Genomic DNA, 13,538 nt, shown 5'->3' on the forward strand with positions numbered 1-13,538 from the left:
TTAGTGTTGCGCCACTGTAGAACCTCCTTTAAACTGCATGAACCTTTAAGAGTGTTATGTGCAAATTAAAATGATTTGTAAACACTAATCTCTAACGTAGATACCCTTCCCAAATTAAAATCTTTAATACTAACACACTTAGTAAACATGCAAGCTAACAATCTGGCAGCACGGCGGTAGTCAATTTCCTCGTATTCTGTCTTATATTTTCCATCGCGCCTACTTACACCTAACTCAAACAGGCACGTGCCTGGTGTCATACGGGCCACTTGAATGTACTGACCTCAGTTCATCAACGTCCAAGATATCCCATTAGTGTTGCGCCACTGTAGAGCCTCCTTTGAACTGCATGAACCTTTTAGAGTATTATGTGCAAATTATAATCTCTAACGTAGATACCCTTCTCAAATTAAAATTATTAATACTAACACACTTAGTAAACAAGCAAGATAACAACCTGGCAGCACGCCGGTAGTCAATTTCCAAAAAAAAAAAATATTAACAACCTGTGCGTCGCATAGCTATACTGAACGACATCGCCGTCAAGGATTCATACCCCCTGCCAATACTGGACAACATCATGGACAACCGTGGACCTCCAGAGCGGCTATTGGCAGGTGGAGATGGACGAGGACTCTAGACCTAAGACCGCGCTTACGTGTGACGCTGGTCTGTTTCAATTCAACGTAATTCCGTTTGGCTCGACCAACGCGCCAGCCACCTTTGAGCGATTCATGGACGGCTTGTTCTCCGGTTATACACGGAAATTGTGCCGAGCAGCACATGGACCACTTGCAGCAAGTCTTCGATAGATTGCAGAGCGTAGGGCTAAAGCTGAGCCCCAAAAAGTGTAATTTCATTCTTTCGGACCGAGATTAACTATCTGGGTCAGATTGTTAGCCGCAAGGGCTTAGGAGCGTGTCCAGGGAAGGTTTAAAAAGTCGTTGATTGGCCCCCACCTCGGAACAAAAAGGAAGTGCGTTCCTTTGTGGGGCTATGTTCTTATTATCGGACTTCACCACAATTGCGCGCCCTTTGCATGACCTAAAGGAAGCTAAGCGCCCCTTCACATGGTCAACAGCTGCTCACGGTGCCTTCGAAGCGCTCAAGATCAAACTTACCACGGCAAGACGAGCAGGACCGTGTACTGGAGTATTACAGCAAGTCATTAAGCGCTGCGGAGCCCAACTACTGTGTAACTAGGCGAGAACGGCTAGCCGTTGTCTTGGCCACGAAGCATTTCCACCACTACCTATATGGCCGGAGATTTATACTGCGCACGGATCACTCGTGTCTCCGATGGCTGTTAAACTTCCGGGAGCCGGAAGGACAACTAGCTCGATGGATCGAAAGACTCCAACAGTACGACATGGACATCGTGCAACGCAGTGGAAAGCAACATGGAAACGCCGACGCCTTGTCTCATCGACCCTGTGGCGACTGCCGCGTATGTACCAGGGCCGAGCAAAACGATGGCCACGAAATCTTTTTTTTTGCAGACGCAACCCATCGACATCGCTCGCAGCCAGGAAAAGGACCCCACTCTCGCCTTGATTTTGCAATGGGTGGAGAAGGGAGAGCGACCAGCAAAACCTGCAACATGGAGTGAAAGCCCCGAAGTAAAAGACCAATTATTGCCGCTAGCTCTGTGGGCCTATCTATCGGGCCCGCATTATGCGACTGGGTTCTCTCCGTCACCACTGACCCTGGGACGCGAACTCCGGCTACCAAGCGAATTGTTGTATGGGCGACCGTCCCCGAATCCTGAAAGTTGCCCCGCATTCGTGGACCAACTGCAGAACCGTCTCCGACAAACGCAGCAGATAGGACGACAACATTTTATTGCGGCCGCCAACGTCAACAAGTCACGGTATGACCTTCGTTCGCACCCAGTGGAGTTCGTCGTTGGAGACTAAGTATGGCTATACGCTCCTACTCGAAGGGTTGGACGATGCCCTAAGTTGCAGTCGGATTGGATTGGAACGACGCCACCGTCGTCCGACGTCTCTCTGACCTAGTGTACGAGATCCGTCTACCAAGGAAACGTACCACTAGGACTGTTCATGTCAACCGCCTGTCACCATATCGGGACCCGAATCCCGAGTAATTACTCGGCCAGGAGGCTCGAGTCGCGTTGGCAACGCGAGAAGCCGCGAATTCCCTTATAGGTGCAAAATTTGAGAGCTTTTGACAGCCAGTATTCCTGATAATAAAGAAAAGTTAAGAAATAACCACCTTTGCCCATGGGGCCAAGTATAGATCTGGACGAGTGAGTGCGTTCGACCGGGTTCTAGGCAGCCACACCTATTAAAAAGTTCCGCTCGGCTTTCACGACAGAAATTTGTTACATCATGTGACCGTTTTCGCTTCGACTAAGTGGGCAGGAACGCTTTCGGGTGCTTCTTTTCATAATGCTCGAACTCCTCGACCATTACCTAGAACAGTGCCATGTCCGTTTCGCGCGCTGGTCAGTTCTGCCCTCCATCTCATTTTTGCCTACCTTCGTCAGAATGAACAAGGTCTGCGCATCCGCTCAAATGAAGTGAGTAAGAGCGCTCCGAAGAGAGGAATGGGGGTCCCAATAACAATATCCTCTGTTGATGGGTGGACGCCTGTGACTGGCCGTCTTCTCCTTTCAGCTTGACGTGGCTCGCCACTTTTGTTGTGTCATTTTGTGTCTCGTCGGAATTTCGGAAATTGGGTGATGTTCTACTTCCCCCGTTGGGCTCGAGGAGTTTGGGGCATTGCATAAGGTCGACCGTGGCTTCGGTACAAAGCCACGGCAAGGCCACTTGCCACTTGCCTTGCCCTGGGAAGACTCCTCGAACACAGCTGGATTAACCCTTCCAGCTGCGAACCTTGTAGTCAGACACGCTTCACACGCCTTTTCAAGACTTGCCCGGAGACGGAAATGAATTGGAGTCAAAGGATTCATTGGGTGTGAGAGGGAGTGTCAAGGGAGTCTGCCGCTCGCATTAGAAGTACCATTGTACGTGTCCGGTTCCACTTGGAGACCTCCTCCGAGGGGAAAAAGGTGTCTATCAAATTGATATTCATATTGAGTCGACTTGATGCACCCGTCAGCCAAGAAATACACATCATCAAAAGCTGTGCTGCTCTCGCCTTGGTCTGATATAGACCCTCTCACCAAAAAATTCGATATATCATAGTTATTTTTAAAATAAATATATATATTGTATTAAATTTTTACTATCGAATTGAAATCTTAAAGAGAGGCCTGCATGTATTCCTAAGTGGCTTAGAGTTAAAGTTGTTAGTTTTGGAAGACTATTTATATAAGAGTTGTGCAATTTTTGTTTTAATTTAAACTTGTTGTGAGGAGGCATATAAAAATGATAACAGAAATAGTGCGTAAGTAGTAATGTGGGTTACGGTGTCTTAATATACGGAATTGAAACTATTGCCCACTCAACTTATTATACCCTTGCAGGGTATTATAATGTCAGTCAGAAATTTGCAACGCTGTGAAAGAGGCACCTCCGACCATATAAAGTATTTATATTCTTGATCAGGATTAACAGCCGAGTCGATCTAGCCATGTCCGTCTGTCCGTCTGTCCTTCTGCCCGTCTGTACGGCCAGTATCAGGGCAGTTCCGCGCATTACAAAGCCGTTACAACTATTAGAAATCAAATTAAGGGACCAGCGCGAGCGCTGCTAGTTTCGCATAATACAGTGCTTAATTTTAAAGCCATATTAGCTAGATTAGACTGCTCCTACGCAGTTAAAACATCTTACCGCATCTTACGGCAGGGACTTGAGTCGGTCCGTCAGGGCGACCAAACACTCATGCAGTGCTACGATGAAGTCGAACGAAAATTGACCCTCGTTACAAACAAAATTGTCATGAAATATGACGACGAAAGGTCTTTATTATTTAATACAGAAGAAAGGGCTGACACCCTACGTATTCATTTCCGGTCTTAAAAAATCACTAAGGGCTGTTGATTTCCAGCTCAGCCAAAAGACCTGCCAGCAGCACTGGCAATAGCTAGAGAGGCAGAGTCCAGTATTAAATTGGACGTTGATGCACAACGGTCAGTACATTCAAGTGGCCCGTATGACACCAGGCACGCGCCAGTTTGTGTTAGGTGTTAGTAGGCGCGATGGAAAATATAGGACAGAATACGAGGAAATTGACTACCGCCGTGCTGCCAGATTGTTAGCTTGCATGCTTACTAAGTGTGTTAGTATTAAAGATTTTAATTTGGGAAGGGTATCTACGTTAGATATTAGTGTGTACAAATCATAATAATTGCACATAATACATTAGAAGGTTCATGGATTCACTTTCAAAGTCACCAAGAATCCGGTTATAGATAAGGGTTATGCATAGCATAATTCTAGTTTGGCCTAGGAAGGTAACTTAATTGGCAGTATATTAGAATAAGAATGTAATCTTTGGGCTGCATCCCAATTTAAGCCGTGTAATATGAAGAGTAACCGATACGAAGCGTTTTCTATGGCCACCGTACTGAAGGCTCCAAGCGCTGGATCCATATTCTGAGATAGGACGAACCAAAAATATATATCAGAACCAACGTTAAGTAAATCCAAGCACACCCTTGGCTTTATTTACCATTGTGAAGGGGGCGTCCTGCCGCAAGATCCTGGATGGAAGTAGTCCAAGGAAAAGTTTCCACGTCGCAAACGAAAGTAAGTAAGGCGGGGGCGTCGTGGGCAATTCAAATTTTCATCAGCTTTATTTCGCTGCATACATAAGACTAACTACTAGCTTAAACCTAAGCCGAGCTCTCGGCCGCTTTGCTCTCCAAATACGAGCGCGGGAGATCGCCGATGGTCGGCACTTTAGACCCGAGAGTCGGAGCGCGAGAGCAAGGGAGGCGCTTGCTCGGAAAGCTCCGCGAGCAGAGGCGGCACAGTGGGCCTCATCTAAACATCCTGCCCCCCCTTGCAATCGCTCGGGTTGCAACAAGGTCGTTGCGTCTATGGCTGGTGGCAGGCTCCGGAGACGACCCATCTAAAAACGGTGCTTTGGGCCACTGGCAGTCCGTCCTGGATTTTAACGAAACCTGGCTGCATCACTCGCGGATACATGTCCGCGCCGAGGACCACAGAGATCGTAGCCGGTAGGTAAAACCGCTCGTCCGCCAATGTTATGTCCCGGAAGTGGGTCCGCACCGATTCGCCTACTTCCCGGATTGGAGTGCGAATGCGAACGTGAGGCTCAATCTTAAACATAACGTCCAGCCGGATATGGCTATCGATTCTCGACCCAATCGTGGCCGAACAGATTTGGTCACCGCCAACGCGCGTCGTAGGCAACCGGAAACTCGCCGCCAGCGACGCGTCGATGCTGCTTGTAGGTGTGCACGGATCTATCAGCGCGGCCGTATTGAAGATCCGGGTCCCGGTGTCAATCCGGACCAAGGCGGTCGGGAGCACGTTCACGCAGTGCCGCTGCAGAAGCGACGACAGCGTCGGGGCCGTGGCTACGCTCCGCGTCCGCCCCTGGCCAATGGCGGATGATTGCCTTTGCTCGACGGACGAGGGCAGGAGCGCGGTGGACGAACTCCGTGGAGCGGCGGACGGCGGCCGGGACGCAGTGGGAGCGCGCCGAGACGTGGCGGGGGCATCTCGCGACCGATGCGCCTCCTGACGCGGTTGGTGCGGAGTCATCGGCGGCTCGTTCAGGTGCAACAGCGTGTGGTGCTCCTGGCCGCATGTTTTGCACCGGTCCCCCCGCCGACACGCTCCGTCCGAGTGCTCGTGGGCCAGACACCTCGGGCAGTACCGATTGGCGAGTACTGCCCGTAGCCGCTTCTCGGCATTCAGGCGCAGAAAGCGGCGACACTTCCGCAATGGGTGGATCCCCCTGCAGACTCGGCATCGGTAGGACACAGTACCTCGAGTACGTCTGCGCTCCAGTGCGATAGCGTTGCGTGGGCGTGGGGGCATCGTGCTGAGTAGACTGCTGGACTATGATGATAAAGAAGAAAGGAATCAGTACTAGGTGTGGACAACGAACAAGAACTACGGATTAGAGCTACGAGACAACACATGACGTCGGTTATTGGCGATAGACTATTGTGGGCCGGAGGACGCATCCGTCGGCAGGAGAACCACCTTTGCTAACGGGCGTTTGATGAGCCCCCGCGCAGTACGAATGTCGGCCACACGAACATGACCATCGGAACCCGGAAACACCGCGTCGACTCTTCCCAACCGCCATTCGTTGGACGGGAGGTTGTCTTCCTTGACCACCACCATATCTCCTACACGGAGGTCTCTTGAGGGGGCCCGCCACTTGTTTCGCTTATGGAGTTCCTTGAGATACTCCTCCTTCCACCGCTGCCGAAACTGCTGTTGGAGGGCCTTTAGGTGTTGCCACCGATTAATAATGGATGTGGTATCCCCCTTTATCTCGGGTTCAACCACAGTGAGGAGGGGGCCCCCAACCAGAAAGTGGCCCGGAGTAAGAGCCAAGAGGTCGGCGGGGTCTTCGGACATGGGCGCAATCGGGCGCGAATACAGGCAAGCTTCTATCTTCGCCAAGAGGGTGGACAGCTCTTCAAAGGTGTATTTCCTTGTTGCCGTCGACTTATAAAAGAGGGTCTTGAAGCTTTTGACACCTGCTTCCCAAAGGCCTCCCATGTGGGGGGCTCCCGGGGGAATGAAATGCCAGATAAGTTGCTGATGGCTATAGGCACTCGTTACAGCCCCCTTCAAGCCTTGAAGAAAATCACGGGAGAGTAGTGTCGCAGCCCCTACAAAGGTCTTCCCGTTGTCCGACTGCACTTGACGGGGGCATCCTCTTCGGGACACGAACCGCGCGAAAGCGGCGAGGAATTTCTCCGTCGTAAGGTCCGAAGTAGGCTCTAAATGGATGGCCTTAGTTGAGAAGCACACGAACACCAAAACATATCCCTTTGTAATGAGACAGGCCCGGCCCGTGTAGTTTTTAATGTCGAAGGGGCCGGCGTAGTCCATACCGGTGTAGGTGAATTCTCCCATGAGTTGCGTCTGCACCTTCTTCTGGTGAATGACACACACTTTACACGAACGGATGACGAACTTCACCAGATTCCTTACCCTCGGAATCCAAAATTTGGAGCGGATCAGACGGATCATTAGCTGATTACCGCCGTGCAGTGTTATGCGATGCGTAAAGTGCACAAGTAGTCGGGACAAACGGCAATTGTACGGAAGGATTAGCGGATGCCGCTCGTCATATTGGAGAAGATCGGAAGTCGTGACCCGGCCGCAGGCTCTCATGAGCCCCTGTGCGTCAATAAACGGGTTCAAAATTTGAATTGAACTGGATGCCGGTAGTGGTCGATCGTGGCTTAAGCAGCTGATCTCAGAGGTGAACGCGCTGCGTTGCGCAGCCGCCACCAGCAGTCGTTCGGCCGAGGCAATCTCGGTCGCCGTCAGGGGGTCCTCAGCCGGAAGCTTGATCTTCCGAGAGCGCTGGATGAAGCGATAGGCATAAGCCAGGACTCGCAAGGCCCTGTCGAGGGTGGAGAAACGCTCCAGGATGTCTTCCGGGGGGGTCATCGCGACGTGGGCCTTGATTGCCCGCGTCTCGAGTTCAGTCACGGGGGAGTCGGTGCTTTGACTCGGCCACTCGCAACGCGGCTTCGTCAACCAGGGGGGCCCATGCCACCACAGCTGACTGGTTGCGAGGTCTTGCAGCGTTGCCCCCCGGCTGGCGAGATCCGCTGGGTTTTGCTCGGAGCGGACATGTGCCCAGTTGTCCACCTCGGTCAGCTGGGTAATCTTGGTCACCCGATTGGCTACAAATGTCGTCCAGTGACACGCCGGTCTGCGCAACCAGGCGAGGACAATCGTCGAGTCTGTCCAACAGTGTAGGGTAAACGCCGGCCCTGGCATTTCCGGGAGCACGGCACTGGCCATTTCGGATAACAGCAGAGCTCCACACAACTCCAACCGAGGGAGTGACATCGTTTTCACTGGGGACACTCGGGTCCTCGCCGTTAGCAGGCTCGTCATTACTGTGGACTCGACCTCCACGCGGACGTAGATGGCGGCGCCATACGCCTTCTGCGAAGCGTCGCAGAACCCGTGGTGCTCGATTTTTAAATGAGGGCGGAACGCGACCCATCGAGGAATGCGGACTTGGTCGAGCGCGGAGTAATTCTCTAGGAAGTCAACCCATCGTTGAGAGAACTCTTGGGGCAGGACGTCGTCCCACCCTAAATCCTGGAGCCAGAGGTCCTGCATGAACATCTTCGCCCGGACAATAAAGGGGGCGAGCCAGCCTGCTGGGTCGAACAATTTGGCAATCTGGGACAGGACCTGGCGCTTCGTGAATACCGACTCTGAGGTCAACTCTGGCGAAATGAAAAAAAACTCGTCTGTTGTCGCCTTCCATCGCACCCCCAGAGTCTTGGCCGTGCTCTCTGCGTCTATTTCCAGGAAATCAGCTCGGAGGAGGTGGTCGCTCTTAATGCCCGCCAGTATCGTCTTGCTATTGGAGGTCCATTTTCGAAGTGGGAACCCTGCCGAACCCAGGGCCTCCTGCAGCTCGCGGATTGCAAGCTTCGCCTCGGCTTGGGAGTCGGCTCCCGCAAGAATGTCGTCAACATACATAAAACGCCGGATAATCTGACTGGCCCGCGGAAACCTCGAGGCTTCGTCGTCGGCGAGCTGCTGCAGGACACGGATCGCTAGAAAGGGGGCGCAATTGACTCCAAAGGTGACAGTCCTTAACTCATAGTCCCGGATGTCCCCATCGGAATTACGAAAGAGGATACGTTGGAGAGGAGTATATTTCGGATCTACCCAAATTTGGCGATACATTTTCTCGATGTCAGCATTAAAAACAAACTTAAAATACCGCCACTTTAGGATTTGAATGGTTAGGTCGGACTGTAAGACTGGGCCTGCATAAAGGATATCATTCAGGCTAATCCCGTTCGCGGAAGGGCTTGATGCGTTAAAGACCACCCGCACCTTGGTGGTCGTACTTTCGGGTTTGAGAACCGCGTGGTGCGGAAGGTAGTAAGTTGTGGAGTGGCTAGTCGGAGAAACCTCGATCATGTGCCCCAAGTCAAGGTATTCCCGAATCACCGCGTCATACCTGGCCTTTAGGGGCGGGTCCCTTTTCAGACGCTGCTCATTACGTAGGAATTGGGCAAGAGCAAAGGATCGTGAAGACGCTAAGTCCGAACCTTGGTGCTCAGGATCGCGCAAGGGAAGCGACACGACATACCTGCCACAATTGTCCCTCTGGATAGTCCGGACAAAATTGAGCTCGCAGACTTCATCCGATTTTGGGCCGATTCGTGTTGACACTTCCTCCACCTCCCAGAATTTGGTCAGGAGCTTATCCAGCGAATCGGCCGGGGCGCAGGACACTCGTGTGGAAAAAGCAGACAAACTGCGGGGAGTGGCCGGAGACACGGGCCCTGTCAACACCCATCCAAAAATGGTCTCCTGGCCGAGAAGCGACCCGCAGATGTTCGCCTTGAAGTTGCCGAGGAGGACTGACGGGAGAAGGTCAGCTCCTATTAAAACGTCGATTTGGGAGCTCTCGAAGAACTTGGGATCTGCCAGGGGGACGTCGGGAAGCCCGTTGAGAAGAGCCCGCGGAATCGGGTACGAGGGCAGATTGCCGGACAGCTGCGGGAGAACGTAAGCTGCGGCTTCAAGTTGTAACCCGGGTCTGACTGGCGACTGAATGGAGAATTGGCACATTTTGGTGGACTGAGCGGACACAGACTGATTAAGACCGGAAACTTGGGCTTGGATCGTCTTGAAGGGAAGCTTAACCAGGTTGAACAGCCGCTCCGTAATGAAGGTCGCCTCAGACCCCGAGTCTATTAAGGCTCGCGCCTGGAAACTGCACCCCAAATGGCACACCGTGATGAGGGCGGTGCCCAACAGGACGGCTCCTGAGCCAGAAGCGAAGCACACCTGTACGTCTGAGTGCTCGTCTGTATCTCTCGTCCCTCTGGTAGGGGGCCCGGGCCGGGGCCTGGTCGGCGCCAACGGATTTGGACCGGTTGCAAATGGATTACCGCGGTGCAGGAGCGTGTGATGACGGCTGTGGCAGGTGGAGCAGCTGTGGGCACTGGGGCAGTCCCGCTGCTGATGCCCTCGTGCAAAACAGTTCAGGCAGAGCTGCTTCCTCTTGATGTATTCGGAGCGCCCACTCACGTCCATATCCAAGAACCGTGGACATAAGCGCACGGGGTGGTTCTCTCGGGAACAGAGATCGCACCCCTTGGAGGCTGGAGCCACTCGGGTCTCGTATGAGTTGAGCTTGCGAACCGGAGCGCTCGTGGGTGCCGATCTGACATCGTCGATGGCCTCCAGAGTGCGATGACGCTCGGTCAAAAAAGCATCCAACTCCTTCCAGGTTGGGATCTCGGCCTTGTTGTGGATGGATTGTTCCCACAGAGAAAGAGTTACCTTGGGAAGCTTTGAGGAAACCATATAAACTAACAGACAATCCCAAGCCTCAATTTGAATGGAGGACATTTTTAGCGCGGTCAGGCAGCTTCGAATGGTGCCTTGCAGTTCCTTCAGTGCGACTCCAGATTCTTGAGGAACAGCCTGGATGTTGAAAAGGATTTTCAACTGGCTGTTGACCAATAGTCTTCGATTTTCGAAGCGGTCAGTGAGGCTTCGCCACGCCGAGACGAAACCTTCATTGGTGAGCGGGGCCTGGGAAACTATGGCGTTCGCGTCGCCACTTGTTTTCGATAATAGGTGGAACAATTTTTCGACTGGTGTGACCCGAGAGTTGTTAATGTAAATTGCCGTGAACAGGTCCCTGAAGGTGGGCCAGCGAAGATAGTCGCCCGCAAACACCTCGGTGTCTACCGGTGGTAAACGACAACCGGGGGAAGGGGGTGTGTGGGCGCTGCTGGCAGCCAGAGTGGACTGGGCCGCGCCCCGGTCTATAATCTCCTGCAGCTGAGCCACGCACCTGGAGTAGACGGAGTAGCAGTAGCTGTACTTAGCCTCTAACACCGTTGAAGTGTCCGAGCCGTCGTCGGATCCGAGGAGCAGTTCGGAGCAGCTCTCGTAGCTCGTCTCGACCTTGTCCCACAAAGCCCGGATTTGGTCCCTATGAACCTGGCATGCGTGGGGGGAGAATCGTTCAGTCTCCCGGGCGCCCGGAGTGTGGATCGTAGCCTCGAATTGACTAACCCGATCTGTGGTGGCAATGAAACGCTTGAGAGCGGTATCTAGCGCATTCTGCGCCATTTTGGCAGCTGACCGAGTTGTTACCGGCGAGGAACCGCGAATGGTATCGACAGACTCGTCGCTTCTTGCCTTTGAGATGGCCGTAGTAGCCTTTGGCTTCAGTTGGGACGCCCGCGGAGATGTGGATGGGGACCTGTCCAAACGGATGGATGGGATCGGACGCGGTTTCTTGTCGTCTCCTGTGGGCATTCTCGGAATAGAATGCTGGAGATCAGAACTTTCCGACTGGAGGATGAGAGGACGGTCACACTAACGCACAGACTGGGGCGCCCAAATGGAGAAAATTGAGAAAAGAAAAAACTAGAGCTGAAACTCGGCCACAAGGCTTGACGCTCGGATCGAGGACGCCGACTGAAATGTCAGCAACCGCCGCAGTCGCAGATCGTGGGGGTGGGAGTTCGGATTCGAGTGGTAGTGGGTTATTATGTTGCAACCCGAACCCAAAATAATTTTTCTGAATTTTTTAATTAGCCGCGAATGTCTCTGTGTGAAATTTAGAAAAAAATCTCGTTTTTGTTTTGTAGGGAACTGCTTGCTGGGACCCCAAACCAACAACCACTCGCCGGCTGTGACGACTAAGTGTAAAAATAATCAAAAAATAATCAAATCTCTTTTATATGGGTACCCGTCTGGAAACCCGAAAACAAAATAATTCTCTTTTTTTTTCTTTTTAATTTTTTAATTAGCCGCGCATGCTTCTGGTTTGACCGTGTGGAATTTTTAAAAAATAAACTCGATTTGTTTTTGTTGCGGAACTGCTTGCTGGGTGGTGCCGTCGGCAAAGCAGTGCATAGTTGAGGGGCCAAGAATTAAACGGCCAACACAACAACAACTCGCCGGCTGTGGCTAAGTGTAAAAAATAATTAAGCACGGAGGGAGTTCGGATTTGAGTTGTGTTGGCAATTGTCGCGCAACCCGAAAACAAAATAACTTTTAATTTTTAATTAGCCGGGAATGCCTATTGGTTGAGCCGTAAAGGTGGAATAAAAAGAACTCGCTTCTTGGTAGCGGAACTGCTTGATGTGTGATGCCGTCAGCAAGCAGTGCGTATATGAAGAACCCAAGAATTAGGGCAACAACAACACGGCCGTGGCGGCGGCTAAATTGAAGACAATAAAAAACCAAAAAAAAACCAACCCGCGTTTGTGTTTGGGTTTTGCTGCTCCGCTCCGAGTAGTGCGAAGCTTGCCCGATATATGTATGTATGGACGTATGTAAAATGATAGTGGAGATCGATGCTCAGCGCAGCATCGCGCGAAGCTTGCTCAATAAATCTGTATGTATTGTAAATGTATATAGATAGAGAAAGGATAGGATTTAAAAATTTCGCATAATTTTAAATCCTTGGTTCATTTTATTTTCTTTACAAATTTGTAGGTGGTGGATTTTGTTTCGGCGGCACTGTTTGGCTGTGGAAAGTATCAGTGCAGGCGCTGGCACACGCTCTAGGCACAAAGAGGAGACGAGAAAAAAGGCAAGTAATTACGTGATATGCCCTTATGCGAGCGTGTGTATGGTATATGTTTATGGCTGTAATAGCTGGGCGCTCGATGCTCAGCATAGACTAGCGCGAAGCTGCTCAATATGACAAATAATTACTTGATAAGCCCTTGTGCGGGCGTGTGTATATGTATATGGATGTAATAGCTGGAATATGTAGGGTTGATATTGGCACAGTGGAGCGTCGAGGAGTGGACTGTATTTGAATTGTGCGAACGAAGAAAAGATGTGTAGAGAAAATTAGCGAAAAGAATAGCGTGACAGCGGCGGACTGTTCGGCGATCAGGGGGAATTCCGCAGCAAGCACACACCGGCTGCCCGATATTAATTCTGTCTTTCTTTTGGTAACACACTTTCCCTGTTCACGGGGGGACTTTTTATATGCGGAAATATTAGCACAAGTGAAGAATGCGTGTGTGTGTAGTTGCAGCACATAGGCCTCGACCGTTGGCAAGTGGAGGAGCAACGGGGAATCGAAGAAACGGCGAGGAAGATGGCGGCGCACACGAAACGGACACGGATGGAAAATTTCGAAGTTCGGAGGCGAATAGCACATGAAATTTCTCACCGCCGCGGTGTCAGAAAAGAAAACTCGGACGGGGAGTTGACACGAAGAAAAATATTAAATTTTTCAGCGGTGCGACCGAATTTAAAAGTTCGGCCCACTGCTAAAATAAACGGCAGCGAGAACGGAAAAACGGAAGAGGTCGTACTTATCTTGGCGGACAGTTGCCGGGAACTGCTGGTAAGACGGCGGAAGGATATCCTGTCGGTAGAATCCGGCTCGAAGGACCAAATGTGAAGGGGGCGTCCTGCCGC

The 13,538-nt window shown here is 51.6% G+C and overlaps 1 protein-coding gene and 1 pseudogene across 1 annotated transcript; one reads left to right on the plus strand and one right to left on the minus strand.

The window, feature by feature from the left end:
- Positions 1-13,538, plus strand: part of LOC147644617 (uncharacterized) — a 323,333-nt pseudogene that overhangs the window by 166,382 nt on the left and 143,413 nt on the right.
- Positions 4,706-5,939, minus strand: LOC147644622 (uncharacterized). Its single transcript, XM_086826070.1, has one exon. The coding sequence runs from the start codon at positions 5,937-5,939 to the stop codon at positions 4,968-4,970; it is 972 nt and encodes a 323-aa protein (XP_086682196.1). The 3' UTR covers positions 4,706-4,967.

The sequence above is a fragment of the Drosophila serrata genome, unplaced genomic scaffold, assembly GCF_035046125.1.
Source record: "Drosophila serrata isolate PLE 108 unplaced genomic scaffold, ASM3504612v1 contig_128, whole genome shotgun sequence".
Classification (NCBI taxonomy): domain Eukaryota; kingdom Metazoa; phylum Arthropoda; class Insecta; order Diptera; family Drosophilidae; genus Drosophila; species Drosophila serrata.